This window comes from Pochonia chlamydosporia, chromosome 3 (assembly GCF_001653235.2).
Source record: "Pochonia chlamydosporia 170 chromosome 3, whole genome shotgun sequence".
Taxonomy (NCBI): Eukaryota; Fungi; Ascomycota; class Sordariomycetes; order Hypocreales; family Clavicipitaceae; genus Pochonia; species Pochonia chlamydosporia.
The window spans coordinates 850,641-868,361 of NC_035792.1; the positions used below are offsets into that span (position 1 = coordinate 850,641).

At 51.3% G+C, this 17,721-nt stretch overlaps 4 protein-coding genes across 4 annotated transcripts; 2 read left to right on the plus strand and 2 right to left on the minus strand.

The window, feature by feature from the left end:
• Positions 1 to 2,655: 2,655 nt before the first annotated feature.
• VFPPC_04165 (methyltransferase type 11) lies at positions 2,656 to 6,765 on the plus strand (the record flags this gene model as incomplete). Its single annotated transcript, XM_018283563.1, has 1 exon — positions 2,656 to 6,765. The coding sequence occupies one exon, from the start codon at positions 2,656 to 2,658 to the stop codon at positions 6,763 to 6,765; it is 4,110 nt and encodes a 1,369-aa protein (XP_018144675.1).
• A 990-nt stretch (positions 6,766 to 7,755) lies between these two features.
• Positions 7,756 to 9,058, minus strand: VFPPC_04166 (tRNA (adenine-N(1)-)-methyltransferase; the record flags this gene model as incomplete). The annotated part of the gene is made up of 2 exons (XM_018283564.1): positions 7,756 to 8,897; positions 8,965 to 9,058. 2 exons carry the CDS (start codon positions 9,056 to 9,058, stop codon positions 7,756 to 7,758), a joined length of 1,236 nt encoding a protein of 411 aa, XP_018144676.1.
• A 1,490-nt stretch (positions 9,059 to 10,548) lies between these two features.
• On the minus strand, positions 10,549 to 13,449 carry VFPPC_04167 (clr5 domain-containing protein; the record flags this gene model as incomplete). The annotated part of the gene is made up of 3 exons (XM_022428387.1): positions 10,549 to 11,821; positions 11,883 to 12,064; positions 12,127 to 13,449. 3 exons carry the CDS (start codon positions 13,447 to 13,449, stop codon positions 10,549 to 10,551), a joined length of 2,778 nt encoding a protein of 925 aa, XP_022284452.1.
• Positions 13,450 to 15,490: 2,041 nt separating this feature from the next.
• VFPPC_04168 (hypothetical protein) lies at positions 15,491 to 15,868 on the plus strand (the record flags this gene model as incomplete). Its single annotated transcript, XM_018283566.1, has 1 exon — positions 15,491 to 15,868. The coding sequence occupies one exon, from the start codon at positions 15,491 to 15,493 to the stop codon at positions 15,866 to 15,868; it is 378 nt and encodes a 125-aa protein (XP_018144678.1).
• Positions 15,869 to 17,721: the final 1,853 nt, after the last annotated feature.

Genomic DNA, 17,721 nt, shown 5'->3' on the forward strand with positions numbered 1-17,721 from the left:
ACAATAAGAGCCATCCAATGGACAAGGCAAACGTGGGACCAGAAACGCTCAGCTACAGAAACGAAGGCCCCCTATCCCGTTTAGTCGACAGAGAAAGATCCTAACTGCCTCTAATTGGGCTCAAACCATCTTTATCTCTCGTGCTCAACAACTGAGGCTGGCCATGTTGAGATCCATGGCTCCTTTCTCTCAGCTCTGGGGTTAACCAATGTTGCTCAAGCAAACAAGATGCAGGCCAGGGGATCTATTGTTAGTGCCGCCACGGCAAGCCCGGTCCACCCTGGAATCACCTCCGCCTTCAATGGGTGTTGTCATGTCCATTGCCTTACCCTGCAGGTTGCACCCCCTCTTCAGCACATTCTCAAATAAAAGAACATGTTGCTTGATGGCACCCTTCGTACCGTATGGAGCTTTTCCGTCTCTCCCGGCCAGTCGTCCTCCTGCTGCTTGCTCGCTGGGGAACAAACCAACAGCTCTGCACTCCATCTTACATGCTCAAAGTCGAAGACAACCACTCATATGCTTGTTGCTAATTGATCCCCACAGAGGCTTGTCAAGCCACCAGACTGGTATTGCGAGCGGGCCATTCCTCCCGTTAGCATAGCTTTACGGGACTCGTCAAGTCCATACTCTAATTGACCTAATGCCGTTTTGCCCACGACCACGACTCACCTTTGTCAAAAGCCTGACGACAGCTGTTACTTGGCACTTAGTTTGCCTGTGGCTTCGGCTGGCCCACCAACCTGGGCGCCTTGACGGGGACACATCGCCGCAGTGGTCAAGACGCTGAGGCCAGATGCATGGCTGGTGCCAGGGTTTGACGCCCAATGGTAGCCTGAACGACCATGTCGTCGTTTTTCATAGGGCCAAACTGCATGCAGCTTTCTGGGCCATTTTCACCAGCTACATTGCGGCGCAGTTTGCATTTGCAGACGGTCATTCCAAGAACACCACCACTCACTTTGCACTTTGACGGTTCCACAAGATGGACGAGGGCACGGCGTGGGCTGGTCGTTATGATCTTCTCTACTGGCCCAATCCAATTCGACTCTGGGCTGTCCGAGGATGGCCACTCACTCACTGTTGGGCGACCTGCTCCATGGCAAGTACTTTGTACATGACCATGATCCTGCCCTGGTCACTTCATGGGCCAGGGGCGACGCAAAGCACCGGCAGAATATAGCAACGAAGGAACGACGTATCTGCATGTTGGCCTCCAAGTAGCTGTGACCCTCGTTCCCGCGTCCCACACATCGTCGAACTTGGATTTGGCGGAGATTCACCTAAATACCACGTACTCGTCGACTTCATTGACCCGAGGGTCTTGACACACATCTCATTATTTTGCTTCTGTGAAGTTCGAATACTGCCCTGGCCCTGACTCAGGCTATCGTCTCTTTTCTACAACGCTTCCTCGGTCGGTAATCTTGCCCCCAGCGCCACCAAGGTTAGTCGTCACGGCCCGTTTTCTATCCATCCTCGTCACACGCATAAATCCGACGACACTAATCCAACCAGGAAGTTACAACCAAGCCTCAAGAAATCTCTTCAAGCAGGCGGCAAAGTTCTGTCACTTATTAGACGCGGACCGTTCCCACCACCACCTCAACCAGTCACTGTTGTCGGACTAGCCTTTTCCGCTTTACCCTGGAAATCAGCGATTTTTAGTCTCCCCACTCATCCGTCCTTCAAGCCGGCCGCCCCCTCCACAGCGTCCACACCATTTCATATCCACCCGCTACCCCCATCCTCGTTCATGGTCTCGCTCGTGTAACTACCTCTTCTCTCTCGACTTTTGTTTTATAGTCATCTTTTCAAAGCTTATTTTACTACCTGCATCTTGTGTTTGGGGTTCATTTGTACCCAGTTTAATACTAGCGAGCGAGTTTTGCCACTCTCACACGACCATTACGAGTTTACAACTGCATCGATTCGGAATATACACGCTTAATAGCTCAACCACTTGAGGACCATACGGCATTCCTTACTACACGAGAGCACTAGTATTTGGCAGCAATTGTATTATGGCCTAAATATAGTTGGTATTTTCTTCTGTCACCATTTGAAAAGCCGACTGTTCTCGTTGGCCTTCGAAACGCTGCCAATTGGAGCCGATATAGGATCCATTGTCAACAGGCTGTCTCGGTTTGCCTGCACTGAGCCTGGCTTCCTCAAAACAGCAGTATGATCCCGGCAAAAGCTTAGAGGCATGTTTGAGCTATTAGAGTGTTCCATTCAGGTTGGAATAACATGGCATCCCTCAGGACGGGCTATGGCCTTCCGGCCAGGCCCTCAGATGGATATCGTCCACGGAGGAGCGACGATAGCGCACATCATGGGTCTATACCAAGGCCAATAAATCGAATATCACAAAGGGATGCAGAGTTACCTAGAGCTGCTCGGCAGGTGTCTTCTCCGTCTAAGATATCAAGTAGAGTGCCCCAACCTCACTCTGCAAAAGGATCCGTCCTGCCTAGACCATCCCCTAGGACAGCCCCGGAAACAAGCGTCAGGTCGCCTACGACAAGGAGCAGAACATCATCAGAAACTTCTAGATCGCATAATCAGACCGCCTCAAGTTCCTCATCGTCGGGGAGATCATTGGACATGACGTCAAGGACTACGCAGGCCTCACAGCAGAAACACAGAGTCCCGATGTCTAGAGACATGGGTTCTTTTCGCAAGGATTCGAAAAGTCCCAGCGTATCAAATTCCGCAAAGTCTTTGCAAAGAGCTTTGGATCCCGGACTTGGAATTCAGTTTGATCAAAGAGCGAGCCCAGCTCCTGACGAAGTACAGGGCGCGGAACCCATCGACATTGGAAAGTCTTTGGCACAACCACCAGTGATATACCCGGAGCTCGACCGCTATCGCGACTTTCAACGCCCAGACTATACGTTTGATCGACCTGAGATTGATGTCCCTTATCGTCTGGCAACACAGGATTTGCCTCCACCAACACCAATGTCACAACTCTTCTCCGGTGGGAGTAGTCAAGTTAGTGCCGTGAGTGGAAGCCCTTCAACCAAGTTTTCCGAGTCTCCAGGGCCTGGACCGTATAGTCGGGATACTACGCCAACGTCAATGTCATCTCAATCTCCAGGTTTTGCAACTCCAAGCCGAGCAGGAGTTCCGCACCGGAGTGGTCGTCAACACAGCATGTCAACAACCAGACCTCCTGTTACTAGAAGGCGCGCTGGAAGCTTCCCGAATGAGATAGAAACAACAATCATCGATCCTCATGGGCTAGCATCTGTTAGGGAGTCACTCACCTCCTCTTCTTCCAACTCTACCGTGAAAGATGGAGATAGGGCTACTAGAAAGGACAAGGCAAAGACAAGGCATTTACCGCCACCACCGCCCAGCCCGCCACCGAGAAAATCTTCCCAGAAGTTCCGAAAACCGAAAGAAAGCAGCGAGGATTCCAAGTTGTCAAAGTCCCAAGGTTCTGAGCAAAGAGAGAGCCCCGGGCAATCCAAGCCGCGAAGCCCAAGCCGCTCTGATCGATCGTCCCCGCTTCAGAATGGGCCGCCGGCTCGCCCGAGTCGGCACAACACCCCAGACATGAAATCACAGCTGTTTAGTCCTGTTCCCGTTATACAGAGCAACCTGATATCTACTATTCGGACACCGGAAGGGCGCGGAAACGGTCCCTTGATCAGCACTTCTCTTCCAGGGTCCACAACGTCTCTACCACACGTCCGACAGAATGCGTCGGCATCAAACCTCTCCCTTGGCCACGAAAGCTTTTCTACATCCTCACTATCCCGGTCCAGCCTTGATAAAGGACCCACTACTTTGAGTGAACCAAATTTGTCCGCCCAGCCAACACAGTCGAGTTCAAGATCGTCCTCGCGAAGTAGATTTCCATTCTTTAGCAGAAAGAAGGCTACTTCTAACACACCAAAGCAGGATGAACACATCGAAAAGAAGAAACTCACCCGGAAGGGTCCCGTGGCGGGGACTGGACATGAGGGCTATGGCCGAGTCGGTGCTGTCCGAAGGCGTAGCGGGAGTGGTTCTGCCTTACCACGCAGCGTCACAGACCCTGTCTCGTCCTACGACAGCTTAACAAGTGCAGATTCGTTCTTGACTGATCGAATGAACCCAGTCATAATTTCTGGTGGCGAGGTCATCGAAAACAGAAATGCCAGCGCAGAGCTCTCTCGTTCGGAGACCAATCAGAGCCTGCCAGGTCGTCCCAGCATAGAGTCGAAAGTTTCTTCTGAGGGGTCTTCAACATCCCGCAACGAGTCCAAGTCAGGGCTTCGGCCGTCTGCACTACCTCGGGACCAAACCTCCAGCCCTCGTCGACCCTCTGATAGCAGTGGCTCTGATGAAGTTGGTATGGAATCAACCCTAGCGTTTAGACGCTCGGTGCAGCGACTCCGATCGTCGCCTGATAGTCCCTTGCGACTTCCGCAACCAATTAAAACCACTCGGCATGGGTCTCCATCGCCGCTTACGAGTGTTGATACCAGTCTTCTATCAGATGAATCACAGGTGGATCTGCCGCGAGAAGTATCACAAGACACAACCGGTCTACATCCCGCCCCCAAAAAGCTCAAGAAAAAACCAAAGTCGCCACGGAAATGGAATTTGTTCAGCAGGTCACAGAGTCAGCCGAATACCAAAAAGAGCCAAGATAGCGATCAAGTTCAAGCTACCGTCAAAGCGGTGGACAAACGACCTGTGGCTTTCTACACAATTATGGACAATCCTGAGCAGGATGACAGCGGGCCCTTAGACATCCAAGAAGTTCTCCGACAAGCAGACGTGTACGGTCAGATGCCAGACAGGGAACCTGATGAGTATATGTATCCGTCGATGAATTCCTCAAGGTATCTTGTGGTGGACTCTCCACCTCAGCAGTCGTGGCAGGCATCCTCGGATACCCACTCAGTCACAACGATTGCTTCGTCATCCGCAGCAGATGTCCCTTCCCAAACAGTCACGAGCGATCTGACCAACAGCACGAGACCTATTCGTCTTCAGCAAGTCGGCCGCATTCCCCAAGTCATCAAACAGCGTACCGAGAACCCGTCCCCTCAAAGCTTCTCTCGCCCATTCCGAGCTAGCCTGCAGCTTCCAGCAAAGACCGCAACAGAAATATATGACCCGGAGTCTATTGCCACTGGCCCAACGCCGCCCAAGTCCACAACGCCAGTTCCAGAACTAATTGGAGAAGGCTCGACTTTGGAAAGTGGGACTAATATGTCTTCATCCCGCAACTCGATCTCGAAGGTATCACCAGAAATCGGCCAGTCCGGTCGGGAGTTTCTGTCTTTTTCTCCGCGTAAGAACTCTACCGGCACAATTTACACCAGTTCCAGCAGTTCTGGCGGCGCAAATCCGTTTTCCACAGCCACGGCGGTTATCCCAAGGCCAGAGGACCCCCCAGCCGAGGATGAAATATGGGATGAATACGATGACCTACTCGGTGATGAAGCTACGAAGGGACGCCAGTCTGCTACATCCTCGAAAGGTATTCCCTTTCACCTGGAAACCTACCAACAGAGGTTGGCAAGAGAGAAAGAGCTGGATTCCCCTACCGTTGCGGTTGATAGTCGAAAGGAATCGACATATTCAAGGGCACCTACACACTCCAGCTCTTATAGTGCAGACATGACAGAACGAATCCGTACCGCTTTCCAACCCAAACCGAGTCCTACGACCTTGGGTCCACTGGTTACCCAAGTCGCGGAAACCGGAGCTTCATCTAGCACGTCAGTCGGTCAAAAAGAGACAACTGGAGATAGACGGAATAGCTCATCTTCTTGTCATACTACATTCTCTGACTGTAGCTCATGCTCATCAAATGATGGGTCTCCGTTGGCTCAAGTCAACCTTCGTGTTGGATCCATGACGGTCAGCAAGTGGCTCACTTTCGGACACGTTCTATTCAGCGACATCCGCCACGATCTTGCTCCAGTCAAGACCTCCTTAAGTCGCCACTCTATTCTTGTCATTGATGGCCTGGGAAATGACGATTGGTCTTTCTATGCTGCCGAGACGTACCCAGCTACCTCTTTCTTCAATCTTTCGCCCCGGGCACCACTTCCTGCTGAACTTAAGAATTCCCCGTCGGGGTTCCCCTTGAGTCCCGCGAATCACCACCAAGTGCAATACGCCTCTCACTTGGACAAGTTTCCATTTGCACCGCAAAGCTTTGATGCTGTTGTATATCGATTCCCAACGGCAGCATCGGAGGCTCATTATCGAAACATTTTGAGCGAGGCCCGGCGCGTACTTCGACCGGACGGGTACATAGAGCTTTCGATTCTGGACTCTGACCTTAATAATATGGGCAATCGCGGCCGACGTACTATTCGACAGTTGAAGGAACGCATTCAGGAAAAGAAGCCGGATACGACTTTTGCATCCACAGCCGACTTGATTGTGCGCCTGTTGGGGAAAACTGGTTTTGCAAATATCAAGGCTGCTCGAGTCGGGGTGCCTGTTGCCAGCTCAATCACGAGATCCAGCAGTCACGAGTCAAAGAGAAGTGACAAAAAGAAAGATCCCCCAAGTTTGGCGGAGATGATGAGTGACAATAGCCCGTTGGCAGACCAGAACATTACGAAGATTGTCACTCGCGTTGGCCGCTGGTGGTACACTCGTTGTTACGAGAGTGCCTTCGGTTCTGGACCCAACGACAGCATTTGGAATGATAAGGCACTTCTTTCTGAATGCGAACAAGCCGGCACTAGCCTGAAGCTCATGGTATGCTGTGCAAGGGCGCCAGAACGCATCACCAGCTTCTGAAAATCCCGCGGCTTCCATTTTTGATTCACTACTTGTGTTGTAGAATTTCATCAGGACGTGTGGTTTCATTTACCCCTCTATCTAATGTATGACAAACAATTCTGTCTATTAGTTGGGTTTCATTTTCAAGATGTCTTCATGTTAGGCGCGAGCCTACCTGTGGTAGTAGCATTTCCCACGAAATAGCTGCTACCACGGAATGCACTCCACGAGCCGTGTTTGTCTCCGAATATTATATATCCGCTAAGCGATATCACGAGCTTAGCGATACATCTGTTTTTTTTTCTTATTACATGGCTATAGGCTCACGCCTGGGTCTCTTTTTCGTTTACCCCTTAAAAATTGTTACCATTCATTGCTTTCAGCCGGATTGAAGGATACTACTGGGTTGTTTTCATGATTTCTGATTTCATACCAATTTCTCACTGTTGCCGCGGGACGGATTGGGACATGACTGCACGAAGACACAAGTTGCATTTTAATAATTGCGATGGAAGGATGGATATAGGCAATGCTGGGCATTGTGCTCTCTCCTCACATATTAGGGGATGGCAGAGTGCAGGGAAGAAGGGCAGCTGGATATGTGGACAATGAACCTGGGGAAACATGTTTTATTTGGTGCTGGGCATGAATTGCATGAACGGGATGATTTGATGGCTGATGATGGCATTGGGAAAGCTTAATTACGATATGTGCATGATAGATACCCATCGTCTTTCTTTGATAGCGACAATAATTGGCAAGCGAAATAATTTGGTTCTTCAACAATGGCATTCATTTCACCGCGCCCCGAATTATACATGTGTGCCTACTATCGGACGACTAAGTAGGCGGCTGATGGAAGTAGATGCATCATGATTGTAGTACCTGTAACTATTGTGCGTGAGTGGTATTGTACAAAAAAGCAATTCTATGTTCTAGCTTTAAAGACCCGGTCATGGTGTCTAGATTGGGTATCATGGGCGTTGATGCAGGCTTTCGCCTCGGTCATCACTGGACTCTTTGTTCATTTTCCCTCTCGTCCTGTTCCGTCTCTACTTCCTGCTCGGCCGGTTGCTGATCAACAGGCCATTTGCGCAAGACAGCGACAAATCCTCCGCCTGCAATGCGGTCACCGACTTTGGGGCGCATAACCTGGACAGGCTTCCTATCCTCGCCCTGCGATGCCTTGGGTACCACCATCTTCACGTCCCAGTGCCTACCACCGCCAGCGTCGTGAACGCCATCAGAGGTAGTAGAAACGGGCAGTTCGAGAACTTTTTCCAATCGGAGTGGTTGGCTTGTTTCAGCAAACCACCTTTGAAACTCGGCGATTTGGCTAATGGATGGCTTGAACAGAATGAGAATTCCATTTGGCAACAACGATTCAATCACACGCTGTGCATTCTCGTGTGCTGATGGGAGATCCAGGACCGCGCGGGATAAAAAGGGTTTTCCGCCCGATTCGGCCAGTCGACCCGATAGATGTTCTTCGACACTGCCAACGTGAAAGTCTATTGAAGGTAGGTACTGCGCTCGTCGAAAGTTACGAATGAGCTTGTAGGCAGCATGCGTATGTTTCGGTCTCTGATCCAATGTATGGAGAATGGCTCGCCGTGATGCTCGGTAGTCATTCAACGCTGTCTCGGCTTCCTGTTCAAGATCAACCCGTGTCAAAGACGGGTTGCTCTGTGGTCGAAACTTGGCCTCGCAAATTGCACGACGTAGGGTTGAAGGCAGCGGCGGATTGGCCGCATGGATAGCCCGAGCAATATGAAGTGTCAGGCTGCCCATTCCCGTGCCAGCTTCGAATATCTCGAATGGTGGTGTTTCGTCTTCGCCCTCTTCATCCTCTCCTGGTCGCGACGGATTTAAATCCAGCAAGGCAACAATCGTGTTTGCATCGTGGGGGTAGATTGGCGTCGCATGTCGCTCGCTATGGACAATGTAGCTCGAAAGGGTTGGTTCCTGGAGCACGACGCGGTGACCCTTGTTGTCATGTACAGCATCGAGAATGTTCTTCCCAATCAAGTCTGCGGCGGGAATTGAAGCGCCATATGAGAGCTTGACATGACTGTCAGCGCGAAGGGGTGCTGTCAAGTGCCATTTTGGATATTTGCGGCCTTGCTGTCGAAGGAAAAGAACGTCGTGCTCTAGAGAACGTCGAATAGATCAGTAGGGATGCCACGTCTTGGACCATGAAGTGATGGAAGTGCCTACCCAGTATCTTGCGGTTAGAGGAAAACGTTCTGCGCCAAATGGTGTTTGCCGTCTTTGAGCAACAGCACAATGGTCGGTAATTGGCGCAATGCATCGTTGGGAAAGCGGAATTGAAACGTCGTCCATGCGTCGCAAGGCCGTCAAAATTTCCTGGCCCGAAGCAAAAATAAGTGACGTTGGACCGAAAGTGGGCCTGCCACACAGAAATCAAGTTTGGGATGTAGGTTAGGCACCGCACTGTTCAAAGAACAAGGTCGACCAATTCCAAAGAAACATTTCCCATGTGTTCAGTTCTCATCGTCGCCGGAAATGAATACTGGAAAAATTGAATCAAGCAGCTTCATCTGCTCGTGACATACGGCAGGCTCCCCGAACCGTGGAGACTTGAGGATGGTTCGTCCTGGTCGCTTTGCTGTGCCAACCGGAACATCTCCATTAAGATCGGTCTCAACGTTCCAGCATCGATGCCGAAGTGGCTGGTGTAATCTGTTTATCCCAGTGATGCGCGACTCCACGTGGGACAATATTGTTATCGAGATGAGGTTCCCCAGCCCGAGACCAGACTGTCTCACAATGCACGTGTGTAGTCGAAGTGGATATAGCATGGTTCAGAACGTATTGATTCTTCATTATATAGATAGGTTTATATGTCTGTAGAGAATTTGTAAATGTGGCTGCAGATAGAGATGAAGGAGACGACTGCCTTCAGACCCAGATAGATGGTCAGGTGGGAGTAAAAAGCCAGGCGACTAAGACGCAGTCACGGCCGTCCGCACCTTCCTCTTCAATGCCTGTCTGGCACAAAGCGTGAAGGAAGCTCCTTCCCATTTCTTTTCTGCCCCTTTTCCCAACCTGCCTTGTCCCGTTACCTTTCGTCGACCTCGTTATGATATTTGAAGACAAAAAATAAAACGCAATCCCGATATTCACTCCTGCTCGCTTTCAGTCAATGCCGCTGTGAAGTAGTTCTCGCTCTCTTCGGCCATCAATACACCCATCCCATCCATTTCTCTGCACAACCGGCACGACAAAGGGAAACAAAACTGAAATCGCTTCTAATGGTACATAAAGGGCATGTCTGATGCTGCCTCGATAAACTTTCATGTTCCTAACGCCAGCCGCATGAGAAAAACAAGGTAAAAATGGACCTTGGTGGCATTATAGGGGAATATTCAACAGAAACAGGATCCAAAATATGATAGCCTGCTGGGCCGACGTGGAAGCAGGTGGCCGACAGCAACAACGCCGAAACTTCGTCTGCCATGACAAAAGCAGAACCTCAGAAAAACAAATATTGCAAAATGAACAATGATGCCAAATGGTGCCAGTGTTTCCCTTGCCTCTCTTCCCAATCGACCTTTCTTTCGGGGTATAATATCAGCACTTTGGTGGTATATTGCGGCGAAATTGCCCAGCATCCCTCGTTATCCTTCATCTTGCGGGTCAAATTGGTATTTCACCTCCTAAAAGCCGTCCTGTGTAAGCCCATCACTAACAAAGCAGCTTTGTTCAACAGGTTGTTCAGCAAGTCTATGCAAGTCACTCCAGAGAAGGGCTAGACGCTCAGCGTAATGGCCGTATCGCTCAGAGAAACGCGTATTTAGCCGACCCCATATGATCCAGAGCCGAAGACCATGCCTCTTGGGCGTCAGGAACATGCACAGCATGGTGGAAGTCCTCTTCGAAGTATGGCTGAATCCTGACACCGACATGCTCTTCCAAAATAGCAACACCAGAATCGTATCGTCGCCGGCATCTCTTGGTCCAAGGGTCCACTTTGACCGGGCTGTGGTAGCAAAAGACATTTGGTTTCGCGTCTCGAAGTCCAAATACCACACCCATGCTCTTCAGATTATTCCACATGTCGTGTGCGGCGTGCCTAGTCATGTCTGACTGAGGATTTATCACATACAGCAACTGCAGAATTGAGTATCGCAGGGTGAGGGCGTCGGCGCTGTTCAAGCCGTACCTTTGCTCAACTTGCCGCTGCTGGAGTCGCAGTTCAGAGACCAGTTTTTCGAGGCGTTCAGCATTGATATGATTATAAAACAGGGCAAGATCTACCCAGGTCCTCGCGACATAGGGGTGACGGCGGCTGTAGATCGCTTCTAATTCCTCTGCAATCGTCGGTATGCTTCCCCATAGTAATTCTGACACTGTCGTTGAACCATGCTTCTGCTGAACCTCGTACAAGCAAGCGAATATTTGCCGGAGAGGATGCGATCGCTCAAAATTAGTTGAGGAATATGCGGCCAGATATTTGCAGAGTGCAGTCATCATGCCAGGATCTCGATGTACCATGCCGAGCAGAAGCTCGTTGATTCCTAATGGAGAGAGCTTCTTCAAGTCAAGCTCGAGCTGCTTGAAAGCTTTCATTAAAAAGTCGCCGCCCTGGTCTGCGTCTCGTGCTTCGAAGTAAAAGTTGGCTTCCAAGAGCAAATCACTGGACCCAGCGCCCCATACCATAGTGATGGGCCAGCCGATGCGAGCATCGGTCTCGACTTCGAATTGGCGACAATGCAAAAACGCTTTTCTCATGTTGCCGACAACAAGCTCCTGCGCGCGAAGCAGGTCGGGAGATCGGAGGTATCCAGGCGCCGGCGGTGGCGTTGGGGTTCGACATCGTACATGCGCTGGAAGATCGGCAGACAGCTCAAAATCAACCAGGTCATACTCAGTTACGCCTTTTCTCTTCAGGTAAGTGCCGAGATTCACGACTCTGCCATTGCGAACAAATTCAGACACCTTGCCCTCTGCATCACGCTGAAATTTCATGGACAGCAGCCTCTTGACTTCTTCCTCAGTATTGTTCTTGACGAACCCCCACTGAGAGAATCTAGTCTTGTACATTTTTGGCCTACAGAGGGTTAGCAGTCAAAATCTTCTAGATCAGTCATGTATGGAGATTTGGAGCCTACGTTGCTTGGAAGTTATATTTCTCTGCCATGATAGACATGACTTCCTTCAATGGTTTTCTCTCCTCCAGATACAACGACCGGATTGTTCCTTTAAACTGCTCCCAAGCCTCAGCAGGAACCTGTTCCCGTGACGGTCGAGTTCCAGCTTGGCCTCGAAGAGAAATCGATCCAGGCTTTTGATCCTGCCCATGTGTTAGAATTAGAATACATGTGGTTGACAACGCGAATGTGGTGTTTCACTCACCGATAAAGGTATTGATGGTGTTAGCGGAGCTGGTGTGGAGGATGATATTGCGGGCATTTCAGATGGTTTGGGTGTCGCCGGTTCTTGTTTGACCTCCGCTGCAAAGGGAGTCGGAACTGGGGGAGGTACACGAGGACGAGGCGGTTTCGCCGGCGCCTTTCCCTTTGCCTTGGCGGTCGGGTTCAATTCTAAAATGAATTGATTGCCAACACTGATATTAGGTTTGGGGGTTGTTGGTACAGGGGGTTTGAAGAATCCAGCGCTGTTAGTATTGCTCTGGTTGTTGTGGTTGTTGGGAGAAATGGTGTTATGAGTACTGCCGTTGGTGCTGAAAGGGTTGCTGGCGGAAGCAGACGTAGTGAAGTTGTTAGGTGGAGATGGGTTCATTTTGTTGGAAGAGGAGGCTGCAGCGGTTCCAGGAGGGCGCCATATCTCAAAGCCAGGAGTACCGCCAACGGGGGTTGCATTCTGATGCGAAAGAGTCTGGGCCATTGGCGATGCCATCATAGGAGAGGATGCCACATGTGAATTGGGCATTGGCGAATGCGCCATGGGGCTCTGCATACGATTTACAGACATGAAGTCATCCAAGTTCCCGAATTGCCCGGTGGAGGACCCCAAACCTGGACTCGCTACTCTGCTGTCGTGGAAACTCTCGTATGACATCGCAGGCGGGCTGGTAGCTATGGGGCTTGTTACCCTTTGCAGCGAGGTAAAAGATCCCCAATTCTCCCCGGGACTGGTAACTGGGCTTGCAATTCTGTTTGGGTTGAAGGCCGAGGTACCAGCACCACCACTGACACCATTTCCGCAATATGGCAAAGGATCGAAACTAAGGCTGGCCTGAAAACTGTTCATGCTAATTGACGGACTCTGCGCATCCTGGTGATGTGCCTGATGATGGCTTTGATTGTTCACCGTGGTGTTGATAGGTCGGGGCGGAAGAGGTGGTGCCGGCGCGAAAGACTTGTTCTCGAATGGATTGAATCCCTTGTTTTCGAAATGAGCGACTAAACGCCCGACACCTCCGCCATGTTGAGCTGAGCCTAGGGCTTCAAGTTCCATCTCAGTGTCGCCGTTGTGGTCTTGGTGTCCTTGGTGGCCATGGTGATAGTTGGATTGAACATCGGACGGCGTTGGGGCCCATTCCATTCCTCCAACATCATTGAATGACTGGCGAGTATCGTGGTTGTGCCCTGGCGCGATATCCGACGAGGGCGTGCCTTGGCCGAAATCGAAAGCTGCCCATCCTTGGTTATTGAATCCATAGGAGTCTGTGTTGAAGTCAGAAGCCCTCGGCTTGTCTGGAGGGATATTGAACATGGCGACGAGCAGCCAAACAGACTGAGCTTCGAGGCTCTGTCCGTTGGCTGAAGGTCAGGCAGTGACGGGGGACTCGAACGAGTCGAGAGCCACGTCTTGATGCTCAGTCACCAACACAAGGATTCATCACTCGTCGAAGTGGCGAAGGGTTGGACCAGAGTGAAGGCTATCACGAACGGGATGACGAGATAGGCGGCCGCTGGCGCCCATAATCGCCAGTACGAGGGAAAGAACTTGTGGTCGACCAGCCAAGTTGGTGCTGCAGTCAGAAGGAAAGCAAGGAGACGGTCAAAGGAAGGGAGCGCTTTGAGCTACTATCGATACAGTTCCCCAGAATCGGCTGATGTGGGTAATGCGTTGATAGGGCAGACTCCGGGTCAAATCGTGTGTCTCTACGCCGTTGCTAACACAGTGAGTAGGGGTCGCTCTTCTGTGGATGTAAAGCCACGCGCGTGAGAGAAGCAAGAGTGCAAAAGTTCCCTCGCCAAATTTTCCTGGAAGGGAAAGCCCAATGGATGGCTCGAGAGGCGTCGTCTGGGGAGGGACTTTGCTGGGGTTGGCTCCGCTGCGCGATAAGAGAGACGCTGAGACGGAGAGACAGCCCCAGTCACCACGAGGAGCCAGATGCGCAAGCGACAAAGAGACAGAACAGAGAAAGTGGGAGAGGGACAGGATGACAAGACGGAAGAGCCAAGTGGAGAGGGGAGCGCCAGGAGCTGGGGAAGAGACGCAGTTGAAAAGAAGAGGGGGATGTAACCTCATGCGGGCTGAGCTTTGGCTACAAGAGACTGGCGACATGGACTGGGCAGCAAATAATTCTGACCGCGGAGCAGGAATAGGGCTCCCGACTCTTGGAGCTGAGGGCTGTGATGAGAGGGGCGGATGGCATGTGTGGGAATGCGACTATCGGCCAGAAAAAGAAGGTGATATAGCCCCCGGGCCACCACACACGAGCAAAAACCGCCAATCATGAAGCCATGATACAAGCCCCTGCCACACTTTTTGGCTGCGGGCTGGACCAGAGGCCACCAGCAAGTCGACTTGCCAGCGGAATTGGCTGGGGAGTCCACGGCGAATTGAGTTTCTTACTGAGGAACCGACCAAGGTCCATGTCTCTGCTGGCCGATTCCAGAAGGATTCTAACTGTTCCCTCCTGCTTGTGATTCGCCCTCCTGGAGAATGAGGCGCCACAAAAGCAAGTCCTTGCGCCGGCCACACCGGCGCCATCGCGCGTGACGAGCAGCTCTGTGCTATGCTCCGCGGGCCTTTCCTTTGGTTGGCGTTGTGTCTGACCTGTCCTGTCCTGATGTTGAGGAAATCGGCAATCTGCCACAACGTTGAATCAAGGCACAGAGATCATACATGCAAATGTCAATTCGCAGTGATTTCCTCTCTGGAATAGTCTCTTCTATTTTGAGGGCTCCCAATCCTAATCGCGAGTTTCTTTCCCTCATATTGATCGCATCTGTTCGTGGCGGCGCCACCACGGCGCATGCGCAGAGTCAGGCCCAGCTTTTGCTTGCCTCTACCCTCTACCGAGGCAAAGGTGTGGCACGAAAGCACGCAGCAACCAACACATTGAGCACACGATACGGAGTACAACACAAATTGGGGGCAATCCGTTCTGGCATGGCAAATGGAGGACAGATATCAGTGGCCACTAAACACTCCGTGCTTCGAGGTGAGAAAAGCCCACTGCACCATGACCAATTGACCTTTCACAGGTTCAAAGGCTGATGTCTAGGATCAATCTTCAGCAGGCTCTGCTTTGCGCCCGTAATGTCTTCACGACACTTTCAAGATCAATTGTTTACATCCTTGATACAAGCCAGGCCCTCAATTATTTGAAGCATCTATGCGTTGACGGTGAGCAGGTTTAGCAAGACCCTTGATGGTGGGGTTGGATCGATTTGCACGACTCAGTGCCAGTGACAGCGTCAGTCAGAGTCGGGCGCTGAAGTAAGCCAGCTGAGAGAAGGACTGGATGGATCAGACACCAGAAACCGGACACCAGATCAGACCAGTCAGATCAGACACTTGAATGCATGGAAGACGTCGGCCGGCCATGACCGCCAAACTGGCTGGTCATCACGGAATTGAGCTAATCGCCAAGCCAACTACTTGTGGGGCTGAGTGCATCGGCACCAACCAGTCTCCAACCAGTCTCTGGGGGCACGACCCGGCGTCAGCGGACTCTGGGTCTGGTCAGCCAGGGTTGCCTGTGTTGATTACCCCGGCCTGTTCCAATACTTCCAGGGAGGACCAAACGAGCTGCCGTTTGACAGAGAGCGCACAGTGCAGATGTCTTGACGAAAGGGAAGATTGCTCCGGGCAGAGCAAGCCGAGCTTGACTAGCCGAGATCCTGCGACAGATGTCAATACATCTGAGGTAATGGATCTGCTCTCGCCAGATCCGTGATTTCGGGGACTTGTCTACTCATGGCAATGGCAGTTTCTCATCAGGCACGGCAATGATGATTGACCCATTACTGACGTTGGAATGATCGCTTTGGCAGCAGAGACCAGCAGATGTCTGGTGGGCCAAAACACCAGACAAAACTCCGGTTCCAGGTCCATCCAGTTGCAGTCCCATGGCGGAATCAGTGGGGGCGGGGATGTAGGGACGGCTGTCGTCTTGTGGTCAGCTCGTACCAGACTCCGTACATACAGTCAAGTATTGACATTACACTACGGAATACGGAGTACCAGCAAGCATCTTCTTGACCGAGCTGCTCCAACAGTTGACAGTCAGGCTTAGGTAAATCCAGACCATCCAGTAAAATCTCCCAAGTGTGCGATGAGGGGAGGTGATCGCCCCAGCCATGTTACCACCTTGGTGGCGTTCAGCCAGTCTCGATGAAGCTACGGCCAACAACATTCGCTTGGTCTGCGGAGCCGAAAATGGTCTTGGACTGCTGGTCAATGCTTGTCCGAATCTCCCTAACGAGGGTCATTGTCAATGGGCATTCAGAGAGCCGTGTCTCGACTTGGTCACATCTTGTAGTTGAAGACTCAAGTTGCCCTCGGGGAAGAAGTTCTGGACTGAAAGATGAAGAACCACAGGCGCCATCCAGTCCACACAAAAGGAGATCGTCGAGCAAACCAGGCTTGCAGATCTAGTGTGAGACTGTTGCTCAGAAGACTCTTTTTTTAGGCCCAATGTCTCGCACGGAGGCGCAAAGCTGACTGGCAATCAAAGTCAAGTCTCGGGAGTACAAAAGCGGGACATGCTTCTCATTCGCTCCTTCACCAGACGCCAACAGAGAACTACATATTATGCAGGTCTTCAAAATACTGTACGGTAGGTGCAAACGGTACCTTCTGACACCGGACAATACTCTGCAGCGCATGCCACGTTGGAAGTGAGTGGCAGTGAGGGCACGGATGCGAGACATATTGGACTCCGGTCAATACCTGGTCATGTCGCTCGTTTCGCGCCAAGAAGGGTCCTTTCTGAATATGATGCAACATGTTTTCATAGCTCTTGTATTTGTCCGGATACTCAACAGCCGGTATTGTTCACGATGAACTTGAGATGAGCAGGTGTGCATGCATTATCAAAATGTTGAAATGCACATGTAGGTTTCTGGACGCCACGATTCCACATTGTGGCTTTGCATAATACCTCCTTCACCAACAGCAAATGTCAGGGAGATCTTCGACATAAGATTCATCAAGAACATCTTCCCCCTGCATGTCTTACTCTTCGTTTGAGAGAATGATCCCTCATGAAGAGCGGCCTGGAATCCGCATGCATCATGCATGGGTCCGGTCTCCGAGCGACTGTTCATGATGGCCAATAAAACGTTCACCATCGACTTCGGTTTCATCGCCTAATGTCAATACCTTCTCAGGGGTAGGCATATTATCTAAGACTAGACATCGAAGGGCTTGCTCAGCTGCCGTCATGCCTCAGGTGCCTTGGTGAAGAGAAGCTGCTTGATCCAAGCTGCTACAGGGTGAGCTGGACGCCACATTCACATTGATGGCGATTTCGAAGTTGATGCGATCAAAGCATCGCGACTCCTTGCACGAGTCCGTTGTGATGTGCACCGTACAGAGTTGGACCAGTCTTGTTGGATCAAGGAAAGAAAATATTTCGCGGCTGGCTCCCATTTCCCTGTTTTCAGACGTTGCGAACTATTGGCAGTCCAGTCCTACACAACAGGCAAGCCGCCAGCCAACAACGGCCCAAGTATGCCGCCACATCTTAGATTTATTCGTGCAAGACAGCAGCAAGGCGCCACAACCAACGGCGGCTGTCGATTGCGG